The sequence below is a fragment of the Myzus persicae genome, unplaced genomic scaffold (assembly GCF_001856785.1).
Source record: "Myzus persicae strain clone G006 unplaced genomic scaffold, MPER_G0061.0, whole genome shotgun sequence".
In the NCBI taxonomy this organism is placed as follows: Eukaryota; Metazoa; Arthropoda; class Insecta; order Hemiptera; family Aphididae; genus Myzus; species Myzus persicae.
In genome coordinates this window covers 837,855-862,712 of record NW_019102723.1, presented here as the reverse complement: position 1 = coordinate 862,712, position 24,858 = coordinate 837,855, and the positions used below count along the sequence as shown (strand labels likewise).

The following is a 24,858-nucleotide window of genomic DNA, read 5'->3' as shown; positions in this document are numbered from 1 at the left end:
ATAAATATCATACTCAAATGAGACCGGTTGGTTAGCCGACGTCATATATTATAATGTTAAACATTTAGAGCATTTATGGAACTCACCTTAAGCACGCTGTCGTCCTCTATCTGTCACACAGACTGCCGGGTGACATCGGATATTTTGCCAGCGTAACTGACCACGAACACCTTCATAGCGTGCGATATCTGCTTTCCGGTCAATACGGCCGTGTTGATTATTTCCCAGTTCTGTGTAAATAAAATATGCATGTGTATAATACTCGATTGTCATCTATGTACTCTAAAAAACTTAAGATGTATACAGTTTATTATTATTATTGTTGTTGTATCAATTATAAAATAAACGTTTCGAGGTCATAAAATGGGCACCGCAGCGACGACCCCCGCAGGCCATTGAAATATTAATTTTCCATAATGACACCGCGGTGCGTTCCGTGAGTTATTTCAACTCGAATACGTAATTCCCTGCGCAAATCAGTTAGGTACTCCACGAAATACTCGGGGGATTTAAATAATTTTACAGCGCAGCGACCTAAATACACACACACACACACACACACACACACACACACACACACACACACCTAACACATCAGATGCACGTTACACAGATGCAACACGGCACCTGCACCCTGTCCCACAACTCGACGGTTCGACGATGACAAATTTTGCTCTCCTATGTTCGTCCCCGGAAGCGAATCGATCTGTCATTGCCATTCACTACGCGCGCGCACGCTGTATATCATTATATACCTTCCTAGTTACGATATAGTGCGATGGTGATATTTATGGCGCACATATTTCATATAGGTAGATAGTGTAGGTAGGTACAATACACCGACCAACCCTTTGAGCGGTGATTCATGATGCCGTAAACGGGCCGTGTTCACTGTTCGCATACTCGCTGGGGATTCGAAAATCGGTCGTATTGTATATACGTACAGTACGAGCCTGCAAAACGGTCGGGACCTCAGACCGCGATAACACGAAATCCCTATTAATTGACTCGCCGCATGTGTTGTACTACACACTCCGAGAGAAAATCGAAATACAAAGGTCGTGTGTGTACAAAAATAACACAATGTTATAGCCTATATACTATGTACAGGTACCCAGCAGTATATTATACGCGAAAATATTATTCCTTTACCGCCGCATTATATATTACCGGGCGGGCTTTGTCGGACAACAAACTCTTGCAAAAACGCCATAACCGTTGGATTTACGAGGTTCCCCGAAATAATTATTATTAACCCACTCGAACATGCCAGGTTTTCGGTTGGTTTTTATAAACGCGCCCGGCGGCACGGGTCTCGTCCTTTGTGTTGCCGTATGCACGTGTAGTCGTGGGAAACTCACCGACAATACGCTGTACACGACTGCAGCTGCTGACAGTTACAAAACAAACGTTGCGAAGACGTAACAAGACGTATTTAATTCGATTTTAAGCTTACAAAAACATATTATACGATTACACGTTCCTATTTTTCCAAGTAAAAGAGTGGAGTAAGAAGTACTAAGTATACAGGGTAAATTACATAAAGTAGTACCTACTAAATTACTACTACATTACATTTATTTACTTTACTTAGAAGTAATAGTTTTTCCATTTTCTTTAAAGGATTTATATATGTGCAGTGAAAAATGTAAAAGAAGAATTAGAAATCTTTTTCAAGGCAACAATTTTTCGTCGTTTTAAAATTTTTCACACCACATAAATCTAAATCTAAATTATTGTACAATTTGTATTTATTATATAATATATTACACACTGGAACATTAATATGATGGGCATACCTATTTACCTCTACTCAAACGGTATAGAGTAGGTAATTAAATTGTACGATAATCATTACAAAGTATCAAAATACATATAAACAAATAACATAATATCTCGAGTAAAAATGCATTGTTTATATACTGTATAGATATAAGATATAACCATGATGATCAATTTGATTAATACACAGACATGCAATTTATTAAATAAGCAAATTTACGGATCATATTATTATTAAAATATTGATGAAATATTATAGCTATCTACAACATAATGCTTATAGGATATAGTATGAATTAATTTGGTATAAAACACATTTTAAGTTAGGTATAATAAAAATTAGACCACAACCTCCAACAAATAAGTAAACACATCTTGATAAAACGTAAAATTATAAATTTTAATAATTCTAATTGAATAGAATTGAAAAATTGCTAAAAAATTTGTTATAGAAATTAAAACCAGAATATTGTGGTATTTAAAAATGTCCAAAAAGTCTATTTAAATATGGTTGGAAGGTTTTTGAACAGTTTTTAATAAAATTGTAATGCTAGGTGCTTAGGCATGAAGTTGGCCGTACAAAGTTTAAAGTGGATGGTTAAAAAGGGGGCTCCGACGAATTCCAATAATGCCTTACAAGTATATTTGAATGTTGTTGGATATATTTTGAAAAGTTCAACTAACAGTGAAATGCCAACTACACACCCCTCGTTACAGCATATCATTACGTGGGTACATGAATAGTTTTACAACACCAAAACAAACAAATTAATATATTCAGTAATTTAAAATTATGAATACGAAATCTGCAATACTATTCGTAATTAAAAACTCATCTCATTTCAAAGTAATCAAATAGATTTTACTAATATTATAATGATCATAGAGATTATGATTTGCCTGTTAAATATAGTAAAAAATATTTTGTTCAATCTTTATGTCAATTACATAGGTCCAAACTTTTTGAATCAAATGTTTATTACCCCAAAGAAAAAGATTTTTACCAAAAGATTTTCTAGTGAACTGAGAAAAATACAATGATATAGGATACAGTAAAGTATATTTTTATATTTGTTCAGTTTTTCTCGGGCGATGTTGGAATACCCAACGAGGTAGTTATTTATAGAACATATTAGTACGTTACGTGAATAAATTAAAATCAACCAAACGTTAGTTTATTAACTTGCCCAACTTTGCCGAAATGTATAAAAAAAAGTCATAGCATTGCTAGTCGATATTTTTCCTCTATAAGAAAAATCTACGAATCATACATATATTTTTGCTTATAAGTAACCATGACAACGAAAACCTTACGAAAAATAGGCCAGTAACATTTTATTGCGTTTCCAGCCCTTATTTAGGTATGTTAAAAAAGCATATTTCGTTTATACGCATAAAATACAAATAATTATTAAGTGACAAGTCACGTCCATAGAGTTTGGATACCATCCCTTTTATAAACTTGGGACGTACGTCGTATATTATACTTCAGTCACACTCATATATTATTTAGAAGTGTGCAGTTCATCGTATACACAACTTCACTATAGTCGCAGTGTTAACGCATCACCGTTCGCATAAAAGGCGGGTTTCCTCGTGCCATGTCCACGAAAAATGTCCAACTATGTGTCCAACAACAAGGGCGCGGGGTTAAAGGTGTGGTAACCTAATCCAACCAACCAATTATAGCAAAAGATTTAAGCGAACGTGTTCAGTGGAAACCCGAACCAACAATATTATTTTATAATACTCAATATACCACCCCAAAACTTCGGACGGACTTACCTTGGATATGGGCAGAACAGCTTCGGTGTCGTCCTTGTGTATCTCGAACCGGGCGGAAATCTTGCGCTTGACGCCGTCCAACACGCCGTTGACGCCGTCCAGGTAGAGCATCTTGGTGGTTGCCCCGGATAGCCTGGCCGTCCTCCGCCGTCCAGCCAGCACGGCCGCCTGCCGCCGGTGATGTTTGTAAGCGGCCCGGTGACGATCAACCTTGGGCTGGTTTCCCTGGACGGCTGCGGCCGACGTCCAGTTGGTCACGTTACCCGCCGCCTCCATGACGTATTGCACTGTCCAAACTACCCGGCCCTCCTCCCACACGTCCTCGGCCTCCGAGTCCACCTGCAGCAACCACTGCAATACTTCCTCGTACCGGGAGTTCGGCCACGCAGCCCCGGCGGCTGCGGGCAGCCCCTTGTGAACGGCCGTCACCGTGATCTGAGTGCCCCTCGGGTTCGACGTGTAGTTGATGGTCCATCGTTCCGGGTCGCTGTTCTCGGCGCTCAACACCCGCAGCCCGTTCTTCACTTTGGCCCTGAGTATAAACCCTTTGATGTTCTGCTCCTTGGGTCCGGCGTCGAAGAACACGGGCACGTACGTGAACGACTTGGGATAGAGCGGCACGGACGGCACGAGAGTCAACAGGTATGCGTCCGTCTTGAGCTCCTTATACGGGCGCTGGGCGTGCTCTAGGGCCGCCTGTCCGATGTATGTGAACGGCTGGAGCTGCACGTCCGACTGACTGCACCGATGGTCGGACTCGAGCAGCGCGTACGAGATCTGCACGTACCGCTGCGGTGTTTTGACCGGCTTGGCGTCCGGTGGGTTCAGCGGGGGCCACCACTTGGCCGGCAACACCAGCCGAGCGGTGCAAACGCCGTCCTTGGGGTCGGGTTTGCACGCGGCAGTGACCGGCCGCTCGGCTCCCTCGAACGTGGCCTTGGCCACCGCGCACAGTTTACCGTACGACGAAGAGCCGGAGGCCGACCGCGCGGAACCACCGCCGACCGCGTCCGCGGCAGACAGCGGCATCGGGGGCGGAGGACCGGAACCGGAAGACTGTGACCTGACCACACTGTAGCCGACGTGGAACAGCGTCCGGACCACCGGGTTCTCGCGGTACACTCGCTTCTGTACCAGGTGTGCGGATACGTCCATCGACGATATGTCTACTGCCGACGAGTAGCCGACAGGTGAACCGGAACCATTAATGCCGCCGGACATTCCGGCCGAGTTCGGATCTGGTATCAGGTAACGTGACGGTACCGTTTGCTTGGTAGAGAACGGCCCATAACTGGCCCTGATGGATGTTTGCGGTACGTCTTGCAACACGGTGAACCTGTCCACGCTGAGCACGGCCCCGCCGCTGTCGTCGTCGTCGTCATCCTCGCTGCCGCCGCCCATTAGCTGTTGGTGCTGTCGGTTATTTCCGGGACCGCCACCAATCGGGTGCCGGACGAAAAATCCTCCGTCCGGGTTGTCGAAATGCACCTCGACCGGAGTCACGAAACCTGTTAACATCGATTTATTAATTGTAAACAAATGGTGTGATAGCAAACATTTTGTACATATTATAGAAGATTAACATCGGGGGTGCGGATAAAGCGCACAATACTTATGACTTAAGAGTTAAGATTCCTTTGTTTGGTTAAAATTTGATAGCGCGTGAGCTCTCGGAAGGGACGATATCATACAAAATGTCTCGAAAATTATGTTCAATTTGTGTCTGTGAATGTATTCCATTACATGATTATTTATCATCCATCAAATACATACAAAAAAATAATAAAGTTAGCTATATACACGTTCAAATGTTCAATAAAGACGTTAAACAATTTTATGCCCCATAGCTGAAGGCGCCAAACGACTCGGCGAGGCTCAGACTTGAATTGTTATAAAATCCATTACTCAATACATATATACGAACAAGTACATTTATATTTTATATAAGTATATAATATATATATTATATATAGGAGTATGGGTTTATTGTTTATTATTATATTCGATGAGCATTTTGTCTTATAGTGTCGTCATAACGTGGTCGTCTAACGACTTTAGGCTTGCGAAATTTATATCCGTCGAATTGATCTGATTTGATGAGCAACATAAAAACCCGAAGGATCAATATTCATCGAAGTACATTTGTACGCGCGATTAATATTTAAACTCGACACGCGCAATGGTACTGATATCAAAGTTGTTTCATATATTATTGAATTGTTAATGAAATTCATAAGGGGTCTCATAATATTATAACAGCTATAATAACAATTTCGATTGTTGCGACACCATACGAAAACGAACTTGGTTAAAACAACAAGTTTTTGTTTGTTATCGGTTGTGGGGTGGAATAATTATAATAAATTAGTTTCTATTGAAGAGTGTAGTTCTTTCAAGTGAAGAACACTTTACTCGTGAAGATTTTTTCTTAGTTCCAACGTACGTTTCTTACATATTTTATTAAGTAGCGAAAAAATTATGTATTTTCAAACGCAAATAAAAAAAAAAGTTCAGAGCTTATCGAAATAAAAAATAATTTACTGTCATACGACCATTTTATTCGTCAACAATCATGATAATATATTATATTGACACCACGATTTAGCGAGTTTAGCAGTTTCTAAAAAATAACGAAATTACGTTTAACGACGAGACTACGATAAACTAAACTATCGAATAGTTTTTCGAAAACTTCTACGAAATAAACTGCAAACATTTAAGTGAGCAGCGCGTGTCATATTACTCCGAAAGACCCACGACGACGACGGAAGACTGAAAACTTGCGGTTTTATTCAATATTTAATTTTCTCGTTTCGTGTACTATGACATCTGTCATCTATCGTCACAACAAATATAAATGAAATAAACGTTTTCATACGATACGAATAATAAATTTCGACTGCTGCACAGTTAAGTCGTCGGCAAAATAGCGTGTTGCTAAAATTTGAAAACTATGCACGTCCGTCGACCACCACTTCACCCTCCCCCCACCCAACGCGATGAGCAGAATTCAATAAAGTTTCGGGGCCAAAAAGTTCTGACACAAATCGCCCGCTCCACTTTCACTATATATACTAAGCCGTATACACACACACACACACACACACACACATACATATATATTAGGTGCACAGAATTGGCTGTATATAAATGTATGTATAGGGTTTATTAACTATATGTTATGTATATAAATATATATATATATGCCGATGCAAGATGTATTCCGAACGAAAGGCACGTCCGGATGTATATTGTGTATATAATACATAATACCGACGAAACTATACATTCGTACTGTTAATAAACATTCGATATAATATGTTGAAAACGAAACAAACAAAAAAAGTATCTGTATACATATTATACACCTACGAGTGTACTATGTCCCTTACTCCCTTCCATGTACTCGTATATAGAAACACTTGAAGCGGATATATTAACAAAACGGCGAAAATTCACTGCGGGTTGAGTTTCAATACACATAATATTATATTAATATATAGTTGCAATTTAACTCGTACGCGGGCTGCAAGTGATAGGTATATAATATATGATATATTATGTTTATTGTACCCGCCACACGGTGTGATTAATTTAAGGCATTCGTTATTTCAGAAAACATTAACTTTTTATTATTCTTCAATGTTATCATTTTTATTTTTTTTGAAGTTTTTATCGAGGTTTCTTTTGAAAGACAACATACATTTTGTATTCCATATTATTCCAAAGAAGAGTATTATCCGAAGTATTTCGATGTATAAAAATCAAATTTTGAACAAGTTGTTTATATGAGCTGCAATAGTATCTTGTATAGTTGTGCCCCCGTTATCTGTAACACTCCATTCCACTTATTCAAGCTTTCAAATATACTAATAACTCTAAGCTATTTGTCCAAAATTCGATTTTTATACACCAAAGTACTCTAAAAAATAATATTCTACTTTCAAATGAGGAATAAAAATGCATGTTGACTTTTAACATTAAAAAAAGATAAAATATAGTAAAAACAATATTTTTTAAAACGTTAGCATAGTTTTGAAGTTATGAGTAATACGTTAAATGAACCACACTGTATATATACAGCCGCGCAGTGTCGCAGAAGGAAATGGGGGATGTTTTGGGGTTACGACAACCCCGGCAACGACGTTTCACATTTTTTTTTTTGTCTAAAACCGTATTGATTTGGATCAGTATCTTTGGTAGGAAAAAAAAATAATAAAAATAACAACAACCTCTACGCTAAATAAAATCATTCATAAGCTCTCATCCCTTAGTTTACAACGCAGTACGCAATAATTCTTGTTCGAAAAACTAGCTGAACAAGAGCTAATGTGAGGTACGGAGTTATATATGGCCCCTAACACATGTCGAACCCGGTAGATTTTATTCCAAAACTTTTCAACTCAAAAAAGATAATAATAATAATAAACACTAATCCACTTATAGAATCGTATACCTATATATATATATGATTGTACACGTATAGGCGTGTATAATATAGTTTTCGTCCGAATTACCTGTCAGTACCACTGGCGCAGAATATACGCGGGGAAACGTGGTACATATACGTATTTATTATTTCGGTCGGACGTTATTAATCACAACTTGCGTGGGTATACGCGACTGTAATACCTATGCTCTGGTACGCAATATACGTATATATCCGTCCACGTGAGCATGAAATAGCTGCGGTATAGAGCAGGTAGACATCCCTAGCTAGACGGCGGCGGGCCGGTTAAATAATAATATAATTATTTAAGTTTGTTTTCAGTGTAATGCGCATCGGCGAAACCGTCGGACCGTTAATTTATTTCAGAACGCTGCGGAGATCATACCCACGATTTTACGTAATGATAATATCGTGTGTGCATTCGGTTAATAATCATATCAGACTACAAACAGATTTTAAATTGAAATTATGGAAAACTTTTGCTGCGCCGTTTAATTTATTTCGGCGGCGGGCTTTATTAATGTAAGCACCGCACGTGTAGGTGCGCGTGCGAGTGTGTGTGTTACACGATGTACGAGATACGACCTAATCGCGACTAATTAAAATTGCAATCGCTATAACATGTACCTATAATATATGAATATGTATTCCGTTTGAGTTTGCCGGCGCAACCGCAAAAACTATTATTTTCATCGTAGTACCTATACAGTAGTAGACTGAACGTAAAAATAAAATGTATTAAGCCTGTACGGACGTATTATATAATTTATAAAATATAGTAATATGTGGTAGAATCGCGGGGGGTAATGCCTATACGGTGTGCATATTACATAATACACGTCACAATATGCGGACAATTAATACACGCGGTAATTAAAATCGGATTTAAATCCTCCGAGTAAGTCCCGATAACAACTTAAAATCAAACATTGTCATAGGTATTATAATAGCAATGTGGCAGTATAATGTCTGATCGGACTAATCCATATATGACTGTACGTAATTTATTATAAAACACGTGTTATTAATGTATTTTTCCGACTCTTGCACCCACTTAAAGCGTCACATTTGTCGCTCATTGTTTTGACTTGGGGGAACGGTGTGTAGGTAAATAGTTTATAATTTCATTTTCACTTCATACATAATACATCACGTCCTACGGGCAACTACGTTTCGGCTTATTTATCACCGACAACTGCGTAACGTAATATAATAATAATATATATTTAATATTTGTACACATACCTATGTATTATATGTATACGACGTATTTACATTTATCACACTATACGGTTTGATATTCCGCCTTAAAGTCGATATCGTGTAATATATTACGAGTGTGTGTACACGAACACGTGAAATAAACTTTACTCCGCGGGACTATAATTGCGTTATTTATACGTCCTATAATAATGTTTTGTTATTTAAATCATTTAATCGAACAACATAATTATACGAATTTAAAACAAGTTATATTCATAATAGTTTAATGTTATGTAATTAATTTAACATCAATGTTAATAATATGTTAAAAATCAGGTTTTCGTGAAAACATGATTTACGCTACGAAAAAAACTGGTTTCGAATAAAAAAATTGTATGCGTATCACATATTAGTATTATATTAAGCTATAGGCCCTGAGATTTTGTTTTATGTTTTTCGCACACAAAATAATGTCTTAACCGCGCGCTGCGTTCTGTCGTGTATAAATTATTATTACCATTGAGACACACAAAGTGCCGTATAATAGTCATTTGTATGTCCGTTGATATCGCATATAATCTATGTATATGTATATATGTATATATAATATACATTCACGTGTGTATAATAAATGCATTAGGCACTCGGAAACGAACGTCGACGGAGAATATACCGCGCTATTTGGTCAGGCGCAGCACCAGCTGTACTGTACGCACCTATTATCATATATATATATATATCTACAATAATTTTAGTACAAATATATGTGTATACTACCAATCATGTTCTGTGTGTGTTACGCGAACGCCTGAATGAGAACACGAACGTATTTTTATGAAACTAGATTTTATTTTATTCCGATTCTCGCGTATGCAGCAGCAGCTGACACGGGACGGTTTTAGAAATTACCAAATTATACGGGTTTAATACGCTGTGGATTTTTTTCGAGATTACCCGGGTATATATAGTTTATTATACACCTCCACTCGGCACAAAAACGTACGACGACGACGACGACGGTACGTGCGACGAATACGATTTTTGTTCGATCCGATGGAGTTTTCGTGTATTCGTGAGATGGATGTTCGGAACGCGTTAATGCATCAATACGCGTTAAGGCGACGGCGATGCGAGAAAAAAATTACCTCGGGAGATTTTTATCAATTTTTGCACGTGCTTGCCAATCCTATCGCCGACGGGACACAGTCATCACACCGCGGTTGCGAAGTAAATCCCGCGACGTCCGAGGCGGCTAAAATTTGTGGTAGCGTCGTTTTTATTTCGACGGATTTTCGCGAAAAAAATAAAACACGATCTTAACAGAACAATGGCACGAGAGAAAAGTTGTAATTTATACGGTTAAACTTTTTTAATAACACGTTTATACTGGAGAGAAGAGAAACGTTGTCACGCGGACATATATACAAAACAAAAAACAAAATATGAAAAGTATTTATTTATTTATGCCCCGTCGGATGTACATATATACATATTATATTATCTACTTACGAAAATTTAAATTCAAGCCTCTCTCGTCCGGCGAAATTTTCATGTTTATACCGCAGTGAAAACGTGATCGTGCCGTATAATATTGTGTATACATCGTATACCAGAGACCGCTGCGTCTCCCACCTCGGCTGTACGGAAAATGAGATGATAATGAATGCATGCATGCATGGAAAAAAAAAGGTTTTCGGTGGAAAGAAAATATGAAAAACGGAACGTATTATCGTCCGCAAAGCCCCATCTTCGCCGAACAAAATCGAATACCACGTATACACGAACAAAATAAATATTAATATACTGTAAACCTATATTATGTATGTCGCAGCCTTGTGATGTTTCATGTGTGCGTAGAGAAAATTCGTCGAATGTTAGTGTATAATATACACACCGTGAGAGAGAGACGGGGAGGGACAGCGAGAGAAGATGGATACAAATACGAAAGATGAAGAACAAACAGCCGCAGGCCGATTAGCGTCATTACGTTATGTCTACTCTTCACGATTGTTTTTCGTTTTAAAAAATTTCGCTGCCGCGAGGGCGGTTAGACGAAAATAAAATAACATTTGCATATTGCATTAAAAAATACTACCTAGGGAAAAAACGAACGTATAAATAAATCCATCGGATCATATAAAAAAAAAACATATCTATAATCTATATACACCTATGAGTATAATAATATATGGACGAAAAATAAAGAAATGCACTATACGACCGTCTGAGAGCAGGTAGAACGGAAGGGTTACACACACCTGCCGGAGGGGCGGCGCAAACAGGTGTTGTCCGACGAGGATTGTGGTGCTTATATTCGTCGTGCTTTAAACACCGGTTTCCAATTTCGGGATTTAATTAATCGATAACTACGACAGTGGCAGCGGCGGATACAGTGTATCGATATATATATATAATATTATTCGGTACCACGGTACATATATATATATCTACGTATGGAGCACTCCGTGTCGCCTAGTCTCGGCCAAGGTGGTATAAGTACTCACTATACTTACAATATATTGTTATAACCAAGTCCGTTACCACGAGCGTATAACCGCGGTATACATATTATGACATGTACCAATTCAAATATAGTGGTATATTAGGATGTAGTGGATGGATGCAAAACCTCACACGCGCGGGGTCCGATGGCGCCTCAGCCTCACTACTAGAGACTCGTGTCGATGGAGGCCAAAATTCACATTCGGAGTTGTAAATTTCCAAACAGAGACGTCGAGGTATTTTATCGTATATAATATTATATGTGCGTTGCACGCCACATGACGACGACGACGACTACAACAATAATAATATACACGACGAGGGGACGAAAAATAGACAAAAAAGAAAATAAAATGAATAGAACGCACAACAATAGTGGCGAGAACGAAAAAAGAAATAAAAACGACACGCATTCCACCGAAGGCAGCTCGTACACGAATACGTGTATGGATATATATATATATATATATATATATTATGCGTATTATATACACACATGTACGCAGACCGTGCAGTTCTGTTTTGGAATATTATGGACTACCCTGCGGTGAGTACAATGGCGATGGCGTGCGCACATTGAATATAATATATATAATATATAATAGTAATATTTTAATACATATTTATATGTATATACATACATCGAGCGTGTATATTATTATACGAGGAGTACAGTGTAATTGCAAGTATATATATGGACTCCGTCGAGATGCAGTGTGCCGCGGCAGTCTGGACTTAACGGGGGCGCGTTTTATGGTCACGTTTTTATTTCGACGAATCATCCCCTTTGCGGGAGACCGTGTCCGAGATAATGCGAGACCACCGAGCGAAACGAACGTTTTACGATTTATTATAAATACCGTAACATATTGTTATACGCTGCACCAAATATTTTCCGTCCACTCAAATCATGTCAGCCGTTTGTTCAGTGGCGTCATTTGAGGGGGGCAAAGTTGACGCTTGGCCCTGTTTGATTTTACGAGCAGTCCAATGGGCTGGTTGTCGGCGAAAAATTATGATCACATTTTTATAATTTTCGAGGAAATGGAATAAGTATTGTGTATAGGTACTAGAAAATTGCTGCAACAATAATGTATATATGTATAATGTAATAATAAGTTCGAATATGTCTAGCCGCTGGGGCAGTTGTGTGTGTTTTATAAGAGTGGTATGTGTGAATTTATTCTCCATACTAACATAGTATTAAATCTGCAAGTTGAAATATGCCTACATTATATTTATTTTTAAGGTGAGCTACTATTATGTTTTTTTTCTTCTGTCGAACGGGACGATGCTTATATTATACAGGTAAATATTTACAACGATTTGTACCCGAAAAAAAGGGCATATACAACAATTATATTAGAATCATTTACAATTTTATTAGTAAATATCCTCTTTTCCAGTACCATTTTAGCAGTCATGTATTGTAATTTTAGTTTGTTCGACCTCGCATGTATATAGAAAAATCCTAAATGACGCCACTAATGTGGGTTTTATATTTGTTTAGCTCTCCATGTGTTCTTTAAAATATAATTAGGATATTGTAGCTTATAATAATACATGGAGTAAAATTATTTTAGAAATGAATTATATTGAAATAAAAAAAAATGAGCTTGCAAGCGAAACAATAGGTTTTTTTAACTTATATGGGTGAATTAATCTTTTGCTTCCTCTATTGAAAACTGTAATGACGCCATTAAGGTTTGTTGTTTTTCGTTCAATTTAATACGCTTTGATGGCCGATTTAAAGTACACGAACAACTTATACAAAAAATTATTAAAAACCCAGAATTCTAACATCACTATGGTAAAAATACTATTGTTAAACAGATTTGATAAAAATATACTTTGTGGGAACAAATGAACTAGGAGATAATGCGATCAAAAGACTTCGATAAAAACAACTTCATATTATTTTTAATTTATGTTGTATAGTACAATGCACCTAATGTATATTATATTTAGAGTGACATGCTAAAATACAATTTGTATTTTTTTTTCTTCGCCGAGATCGAATATTTCCTCGGAATAATTTACAACACGGCGGTGCACGTTTCGTATATTATACATTTTCGGCAAAATAATATCAAATTGTCTGGTATACTTACTTTTTTTTTATTATACCCTCTAGTGTTTGGTTATTTACAACGAGCTATGCTCTAGCGTTATTACATAATTTTTTAATAAAAGGAACGATTTCCGTTGTTTTTAATAATCATTTTCTGCAATCTACATGTACTTTCTTGGCGCTGTATACGTTATCAGCAACATTCAGGAGATTTAACGAATTTTCGCGACTTAACATTTATTGCGGAAGGAATGAAAAAAAAAGTAAGTAATGACTAAAAAACTATAATAAACTAATAACATGTTCTCCAATAAAATATACAGCTTAATAACTTGCATCACAGAATATTATACATAAAATATCTATATAAGTACTCTATAATCGTGTATTACTAAGTCTCCTTTCACGGTCGTATAGCTTTTTTCTTTATCGTTCAGCAGAATGTGACTAACGAGCTTTATTTTAATAAGTGTAATTTTTCTAAAGGAATATAATTTAGAGTGCCATTCATTATTTAAACTGTTCGTCTCGTACAATAATTACCAACTTGGGAACACCGGCAATAAACGCGGCGCATCGAGCGTAAAAACTGGCTACATTACAGTATGTACATAAATATTTTTGGACGCCGTTCAAGCGGCAGAATTTAATATTATACAAAACGAGATGAAACGCGTGCCACTGCGATGGGTAAGTCTAAATCCACAAAACGAATGGAACAATAAGATGAAAAAAAACATTAAAAATATAACGAAACTATCGTCGGAAAACCCGAATAACAATTATAATAATCCATCTATTGACGTATATTCAATCATAATATGGTATAGGGGTACTACAAACTTAACCTTTACACAATTTCGGTTCTTCCGGCGAGACGACGACGCGCACGACCGAGCAATACGAGTACATAATATTGTCAATTGTCATATTATAACAGTTGCCGCATAATAGTTTTGAAAAAAAAGGAAAAAAGAGTAAAGACTTACGCACGTGTTTGTCAATAATCATTACGCGCCACCCCATCTTTACTCTTTACACGATACGTAATATTATAGACTATAGTATAATATAACATCAAATAATACTTGCATATTATGATAAATCTTGTATCGACGTAGGTACGACATTATTATATGTTATTTAGAAAATATACAGTTTGGACAATTATACGAGTCAGTGAAGTATACCGCAGCAAGAGTGTATACATGTATAAAATATATGAGCTAGGTAGGTACTAAACCGCGTTTTTACGTCCACCGATATTTTACGTCTGTTTCAGTCTTTCACCTTTATTATTTTTTTTACGTCCCGAAAACGCCGCCTATGCCGATGACGACATGCAGAGCGTGTAACGACGACGACGACGACGACGTTGGTGGTGGTGGTTCGGAGACCGTCGTCGGCGCCGCCGCTGGCGTCTACCCTCGGCGAAAATCAATACGCCGACGTATATATATATATTATATTTTAGTACACACACACACCCACACACAGTGTACACAATGTGGCACACAAATCTCGTAGACGTTCTGTACGTGGCCAAAAGTATACACATTTACCTTTTTTTTACCTTACCACTGCTCCACCGCCGGAGCGCAACCCACCCCTACCTACGAGTAGAAAGGCAAAAAGGCCCAGGTCGCACAAAATCTGACAACCCATATGAATACAGTATTTAATACTATTATAATTTTATAAACATAAATACTCATAGGTATTCTCCACTTGCGTCCATTGACGACTTCAATGTAAATATATTATATACCGAAAAAAAACGATAACTGTGTGTGTGTGTGTGTGTGTGTGTGTGTGTGTGTGTGTGTGTGTGTGTAAATGTATACGAAGTCGTTTCGAGGCGGTATATAATATGGACAGTCGGTCTCGTAGAATATGTATGTGTCAATTACCGAAAGGCAGACTTTCCAGGAGTGTATGCGATTGCGTTGTGTATTTATTATTATTTTTTTTTTTTTAATTACAAGCATAATATATTATTAATGTGCGTGTGACAAAAATGTAATTTGATGACAAACGGCCAAAAAAAAAAAGTATGTATATAATATATATAATAATAATAATAAAATAAACAAATACGACGCATTTATCGCATATATTATAATTATAATGGTCTCTCATCCGAACGAATTAAAATAACGAACCAACGCCACGACGCGATTGTTTTTCTTCGTTTTTTTTTTCACACAATGTACGGAATATTATTAATTTTTTTATTTTGCATCGCGGTCATGTCTCGCGGAACGGCTTTCAAGACATCACAAAATATTAGTGGTCGGTGTTGTTGTGCTTTAAGAAGTAGAAAAAATAACCTGACGACCTGACGCTATTGCATTTTTCTACAGCAGCCGACGACGTGACAGTTCGTTTCATTTCGACGGCATTATAATTTGCCACCATATAATCCACGACCGTATTTCATTGGTCAATTTTTTTTTCTTATCTATTAAGATCTCCGACATTATTTTCGTCACTTTGAAAATCCAGATCCACTTGCGTGTCGGGTCTAAATTTTTTTTTTAATACATAATTTCAAGACCGTCCTACGGTTATCTTTTAGTATAACGACTGTATAAAAATACGATTTTATTCACTGATAAGAAAAGGAATCTTCGTCATAAAGAAAATAAACTAGTTTCTTAACTAGTTTTATTATTATTATTATTATTTTTTAACAACATAAAATTCCTCTGAAGATATCAGATGTCCGATATTATTTGTTCGCTACATATGGGAACGCATACTTCCGAGAAAATATTTGACGGAAAAAATAACGAACATTACATTATAATAATTATAGGTAGCATCACTAGCATCTATCTGGTACAGCACAATATATTATACATATATACAGAACACTGAGGTATATATTTATAAATGTAATATGCAGGGTGATTCACCAAACATGCTCGCCCCCATTTATTCCCTTTGTAATGAATTTATTAAAATTTTGATTTATAGAATTTTTAACTACCTATAATATAAAGACCACACATTATACCAGACGGAAAATAAAGTTTGTCAAACTAGAACCAATCATTTTTACTATGTATTTATTAGACATTTTTTTTGTTGAAAATGTTGGAGTACCTTAATCAAATTTATAACAAGTAGTTTTTGAGTTATTAAAATATATGTACTGATAATAAACCTTAAAAATGGTTTAAAAAAATATAAAATGTTGATATATTAATATGAATTACTATATAGTATTTGCAAATCCCCATATCTTATAAGTATTAGTATCATGTATATTACGTCATATTATTTTATATTTGATTTTTAAGATTATCACTTTTAAAAAATCACAACGAAATTCATAGAACACCTGAATCTACCTATAGTCTGTAGATCAGAAGACGACACTTGTAGTTATTTTTTGAATTAAATAACAGCTGTTGATAAAACCATAGAAAAGCACATCAAAACAATCCTTATTTTTCTACAAAATGATTAAGGTCCTTTTTTGGTCAGACAAACTAGGCTTACAGTTATATTTTTCACCTACACATACGTATATTTCATTTGAAACCCATAGATTCTATTAATTTAAAATTGTATAGGACAATAGAAATCTATTATATCCTCGAACATCTCAATCTATATACAATAGAGATATTGTATGTTCAGCCCTTATAACAAGTCGAAACCAAAATAACTTAAGGACTTGTGTCATCTGCGCATGTGTGACTACTTATCAATCTGTTTTTCCTTCGTTATCAGTGTTATCACATTTATTTTATTAAAAAATAATTATTTATAATAATAATATATACTTTGCTAAAAAAAAATGCGTACATCACTGCATACTGTATAGTAGTGCAGTGGTATATAGTTACGTTGGTTTCACAGATTTATTGAATGACTGTCCATTGTATATGATCTAAAGTTATTCATAATATACAAACAAAAAAAATAGCTGCTGCAGGAATGTTGTCGATTCCCATCACGACTTCGAATAACGTCGAGGGGTCTACTACCGAAGCGTTCTTAATCTGGGCTTGTAATTCTTACTTACCTTAACCTAAACGATAAAACACGATGGTTGACGTATGCGGATTCAACCGACTGTACGAACGTTTTTAACGATATAATTAACCGTCTACGGGCATAGTCCATTAATGTTGCAGAGTTTTAAACTTCACGTTAGAGTGGGCACGAAAAGTTGGCTCATACAATGTTTTATACAGTGTTTAGCCGGTTTCATATTATACGCGCGGTGTGCGTGCCATACGGCTTGGCGTCACATTAACGTTGCCTAGCAACGCACCCCCTCCCAAGATGTATCATACTTAGGTCGTTTTGGCTCCGCGAATCGGCAGCGGTTCGAGCTTTTAAGAGGATCCATGAGGCACGAGTGTGTATACGATTTACACGCCTGTACGACGTATACACACATAATATATACAAATTATATATAATATTACCTATATATAGGTAGTCAATAACCCGTTTAACGACTATATAATATATATGTTTATAATAAATTTACATACACTGATAGCAGAAACCCCCTGTCTCCCTCCCGAAACTATTCCGCCCCATCGTCCGCCGTCAAATGTTTTTGGCATAGTTTTCACGTTCGAGCTCTTTTTTATACTTCACATTATTTCATGTTACCGTGGCATTAAGGGCATTATATTATTATGAAACACTAACGATATACACACTCCAACAGAAATACAGTCATGGAACGTTATAATAATATAGTTTACTGACGTCTTACATGGTCGTTTCTTTGGTTAAAAGGATTTACTGCAAAGCTTTAACGTTGGTATAATATTATTACATTCAAGTTACATAAGTATATGTTCTATGTGAGGGTGTTATTTTTGTGGTTATTATTATCTCTACAACGAAAATCGCTGTAATATTTCAAAGTTTGAAAACTATTATACGTCTTGTCAACGGAGAAAACGATGTGACCACAATTTATTTACAGGTACATACAGGTACACATGAAATAAAACCATCAGTCGAAAGCAAATACGATATTTAAGGCTTATATCGAGATTCGGCGATATATATTATATAATATTTTTTAAGACGCAATACCCGTTCAATAGCCGCAGTGTTCAAAGTAATATATTTTTAACGAGACGTTTAGTGGAGACTTGTCAAATTTTGAGGGTGGAGACAACCGTTTACACCGTATGAACGTCATTTTTATTTCTGACGCTTCTTCGCTGACTATCACATTCGCCGCGCCTTTATAATAGCTGTTGTACCTCTATGTATGTACCGTGAATTATCTCGAAATGTGCCGCGTCGACTAATATTCCAGTGCGACACAAATTATCTGCGTCCAACCGTGTATACATATTTCTATAATATGATATTATACGAACAATATTTTATACAGGCACCATGCAGGGCATATATATATATATATATATACATAGATACGACTATATTATACATATATATATATATATATCTACGATGATAGGACGTTCCACACTTCAAACAAAATAATATGTCAGACATCCGTGCGACACCTAACCTTCTGTGCGTAGGTAATTGGTTCTAAAGAATAATATTGCAAGTCGTCACATTTCACAGTTACACACATATTTTCACTATCACACTTTATGCAATATACATAATAATAATAATAATAATAATATGTACCTTTACGTTTTAGATTACAATTCCCAACTGACGGAGCATCTCCATAATAATAACGCATAATAATATTGAAATTACAACGCTCGTAATCGTTGTTATAGCGTCGTCCACGAACGTCGTTTACAGATAACAATATATCATTATTATATTATGTACGTAGCCAATTTTTTTTTATGCACATACTTTTAGCCACGCGTGACACCGACAATGGTAAACGCAAATTGTGCGAACAAACGGATGTAGCGTGGATGCACAGGAGATCACAGATGAGATGACATACAATTTTACTCGGACACGAACAATATTATTTATCTGTTATCGGTTAACTCTCATTATTACTTAAGCTATGCGCGGTCGGGAACAATTAAAAGCACTCGGAATAGTCGAAACGTGTATATATTATCATACCGAAGAAAATATGTCTTGATTATATTATTTTATACACACAGGGACAAGTGTACGCATTATACGTATATTTTGATCGTCTTGCAGTAATTCACACTAAACTATATGATTACAACAATAATATTAACGCTTTGATCAAACCGACTATTATTCTACATAACACAACGGACTTCCTTTAAAACCCAAAGATTGGATTTTTAAAAGAACATCATATATTATATTAACTGAATCGTGCGTCCCGAAGTAGAAAGGCAAATATAATGGAAATAAAATAAATTGATGGGCAATGAATGAAAACAAATTTTAAACATGGCTATAATTTCATATTTTAAAATAATATAACATGATATAAATAGTTATTTTATACGACACAGGTTTCACAAGGGAATCGGTTTAGACCAATCAAAAAAATAAAAAAATATACTACCTTTTTAGATTAATTTTGGGGATCCGATTAGGTCAAATAAAATTACGCAATATTTTTCTCGTAATAATTGAACTTGTGAGAAATATAATAATATTATCCACCAACGGTGAATAACATAATTTAGATTATACATATTGTATATAATTTTAAACATTATGACTTTATGAAGTATCATTCTGAATCATATTATTCATATTATGTAATTATTTTATAATGATTAATCGTATGTACACCAGATGTTTATTAAATACAATGGGAAGGGGGATTTTTTCAGCATACTTACCCTATTTTTATGCTTATATTTTTCTAATAGAAATTCACCTTTTTCACTTTAAATTATTAAGTAGATAATTTTTTGAGAATTGTTTTACCTAAATCAAAATTCGAACAAGTAGTTATGAGATATAGAACTTTCTGTATTAAATTACTAAGGATTATATGTCTATGGTTATAGGTGAATGGCTTGAGTAGATAAAAGGGCTTACATAATTTGAAAATGTTACTAATTTGTAATTAGTAATTACCATTGATCTGTATTAATAATTTGTAAAAATGATCTAAGTATAATGAATACTACATCTAATATTACATATTATAATTCATATTTTTATAAAACCATTTTTAAGGATTAATATCTTTATAATAAATATTTTATTAACTCAAAAACTACATAATAGAATTTTGATTTAGATACATCAACATTTTCAAGAAAATTGCCTACTAAATAATTTTCAGTAAAAAATGAGGATTCTCGTTTGACAAAAAGAAGTTTGTATCACCACAGGACTCTATCCTAAGAAGTAGGTAGTATAAAAAATATCAGGAATTAAAAAAAATATGGTCTTCATAAATATACTATTATAACTAATAACTATACTTAAATATCTAAAAATTTGAATTTGAATGAAGGGAAAAATGTAAGTGAGCATGTTTAAAAAATCACCCTGTATATCATAAATATCTGGTGTATATACTTATCATATACCTAAGTAGTCAGTAAGTAATATGTGCAAATATTTGTTTATCTTTTTGATGTACTGTGTTACAAGGTTATTCGGGTTCCGCGAATTCGAATGCCCTGTAGTACAAAACTATCATCATAAATACTCGAAAATCGTTTGATATTTGTTAAAATACGACGAACGTTAAGATAAGCTGCATTGCAAACCGATTGATGTAACATCTGGTACAGTAATGCTACGATGTTACACCAAGGTCCAAAACATGCGTATATGTGTTTCCAAACCAACCCATATTATAATATGCAAATACAATAAATTCTAATTTCTGAAATATAACGATTGTTGAGGGGTATGCAAATTGACTGTCCCTACGAGAAACTTGTGAATAATATAAGTTGACCTTATAAGTGTCACTTGAAGCGTCACTTGGCACGTGAATCTCGGGAAATGGACGGCATGGATGGAGGTGATCAAGATTCGTTACATCACCACGTAACATCACTATAAAAATATGTAATATACACTCACATACAGCGATGCTATAACGGTCGATGATTATAAATCGAGATTTGAGGCCAAAATTCCATAGCATTGCACAACACCATACGTAGGAACTTGAGGACCCGAAAAAAATTATAAACATGGTAAGATCAAGAATCGGACGGTTGAGACTAGAAAGCCAATAAAGTAAATACAATAATGATAATGCAGAGAGCGTTTGATAGTTATCTGTTGGTTGGCTGTTATCACTGATTTACAGACTCCATTACATATTATATCCTCAAAATAAATTAAGTACATAGGTACCTACCTCCCAATAGCATGCAAAATTGCGAAATAATATCAAAAAAACTGTTTTGCTGTTACAATACTTTTGTTTTAGAAAGATATATTTGGTTAGAGTTTATACTTTAATAACCTATGAGTTATAGAGTAGTATTATGTTTGGTCCATCAAGAAAAAAATTATAAAGTACAAAATACAAATGATAAGTATAATCAAAGTTACGAAATAATTGACTGTTATAGTGCAGTACTTAATACAGTACACAATAGTTGAGGGTATCGGTGCCAGCTCGAACATATCACAAAATATCTGATATAATATTATAAGAAATAAGCATCTGTTGTAAGATTTAATACAGAATTTTAATATATGTAATAAAACAAACATGATTATAGTAAAAAAAAAATATGTGTAGAAAAATGTGAAAAGTGTCTTTCATCTTTTTTTGAGGAAATAAAATGAACAATGGAGAAGAACGGCGGTATCTCATTTTTGAAAGAAAACCGTCCCACCCATGAAAAAGTGTCCTGAATATTGGTTATTTAAGATAACGGAGTATCACTATTGTATACTTAGACCTTTTTTTGTAAGACAGTTGCACATCCTTCGATTTTTGGGTTGTGCATCGTTTGCACGCCAGTAGATATACTATTTAACAATAGAACAGGAAGAGTTTAGGACTACCCAAAAAAGCAAATTGTTTACTAACTTCTAGCTTAAAAATTGACGCTCGTTATATTCAATTTTAAAATATTGTGTGGGTATTCTCTTTTAAAAATATAGTATAATATTACGATTTACCACAAGATTAAACAACAGTTGAAGTGTGCTGGTGACTACTGACTCGAAACCACGAGATAAAGTTCTTTTAATATATACGTGATGTACAACTTATGCACTTTTCAATATTTTTATACCATTATATTGTGTTGATGCGCAAATGATGTACGATATTATTTTTAACGCTGCGGGTACCTAAAAAAACTGACCCAGCGGGTAGGGTGATAGAGGCGACGTCATAGGCGTTATATTAGTGGCCGCAGTACTATAGTAGTTTTATTATTTAAATAAAAAATTATATTACAGTGAAATCTATATTTAGAGAATAGTCATAAGGAATTACAAAATGTATACTAAAAAGAGTTTTCCACTATTGAGAAAATCTTTATAAAGTGGATATTTGGTTATGTTGATATTTTTCTTTCTCTAAAGAAGTATGTATGAAATACTGATGCATGTACACATATTATCATATAGTGTAGACACGTGTACTATGTACGGTTATTAGGATATAATATATGTATAAAAATAGTATAAGACTCCACAGTAATCTATACGTATTTTTTTCCTACTCAGTCCACGTGGACATCATAATAATATTATACCTAACTTATAATATATCAATGAAAAACAATTTAGTAATTTTGATTTTACTATACACATTTCACAAGAAGGTTATTTGTTAGACCAGAATAGATATATAATATTATATAGTATATTACACTTATGAACATTTATAATTATTTATACCTATATGTATTGTATATTATACAGCTACTTACAAGTTTATTCTTGAGAGAATTCAACCGGAACATCTTTTTACAATAAACGCGGTATAAAACCCGACTGAGCATATATATTATGCTAATTCAGAATTGTCGTAAATGTCACTCTTGAACCGATACAATTAGGAAGTTGTATTTTTTTTATTTTTACTGTCCATTGTTTAACTTAATTTTAATAAGTTTAATGGGCTTCCAGATAGATTTACAACTCTACTGGGCACAGAGTACCAATTTGTGTAAGGTAAGATTGATCAATGTACACACAAAGAGATGTACGAAATGTAATGCATTGTTCTTATAGTACAAAAATATATTCATAGCCTATGCCCAATATAAGTTCATGTTTCAAGTTTTAATATGTAAATGTGTAATTGAATATTTGTAAAAATAATTTTATAAATTAAGTTTTCAGAAGGTTTGGTAATTACAAATAAGAAAAATGTTAGGAAAATATTAAACATATGTTATAAAGAAGTACATTGTGTACATATAAAACATACTAAATAATTATTATATTGTTATACTATATATTTATGAATATACAATTAATAACTATGCATGCACGATGAACATATTATTATGATTTATATTTTTAACTGTATAATAATTACCACCTATATTAATATATTATAATGTCGAAAGACAACTGTTTTAATAATATCATAGTTACACCTGTAGTTGTATATTTATTATTATTATATTGTTCTACACGTCTCTAGTCTTTTATTATAATAACTAATATTATTCACTGTTGAGATTTCAGACTACAGAATAAAAGAAAATTACGAAGAGTCGATTAAACTGGTACAACTGTATTCAATTTGTGATTTTACGATTATTATGCACGCTAATCAATAGCATTAACTGATTATTAAATCATTGAAACAATAGACTTAATATTTTTTGAAAGGAATTCATTTTAGTATTGATTACATGGGACTATTTGATAAAAATAAATCAATATATACAATTTTGTTATGTATTATATTTATCAGAATATTATTCACACAGGCAATCATAGGTAATATTACCATGTAATGGTCCAATGGTTCCCGTTAAAAATAAATAAGTACAATTAAATAGTGAGGAACCATGCCGACTAACACCTAACTTGTGTCAACGTACCACCTGTGTAAGATGGTTGATCTACGGTTCAACATCGACGTATGAGTCACCAGGTTTTCTCATTGAGATAGACAATTGTGTTATATTATTATCATTTATCTTTATATCTAGATTTTTTATACTTTAAGTATATTTAATATTTTAATCTG

The 24,858-nt window shown here is 34.8% G+C and overlaps 1 protein-coding gene across 1 annotated transcript in view; it reads right to left on the bottom strand.

Moving 5' to 3' along the window:
- LOC111033001 (transmembrane protein 132E) overlaps window positions 1-24,858 on the bottom strand; it is a 61,359-nt gene that overhangs the window by 10,031 nt on the left and 26,470 nt on the right. Inside the window, 2 exon segments of the mRNA XM_022313527.1 lie at window positions 87-230; window positions 3,568-5,075. Coding sequence (XP_022169219.1) covers window positions 87-230; window positions 3,568-5,075 — 1,652 coding nt within the window.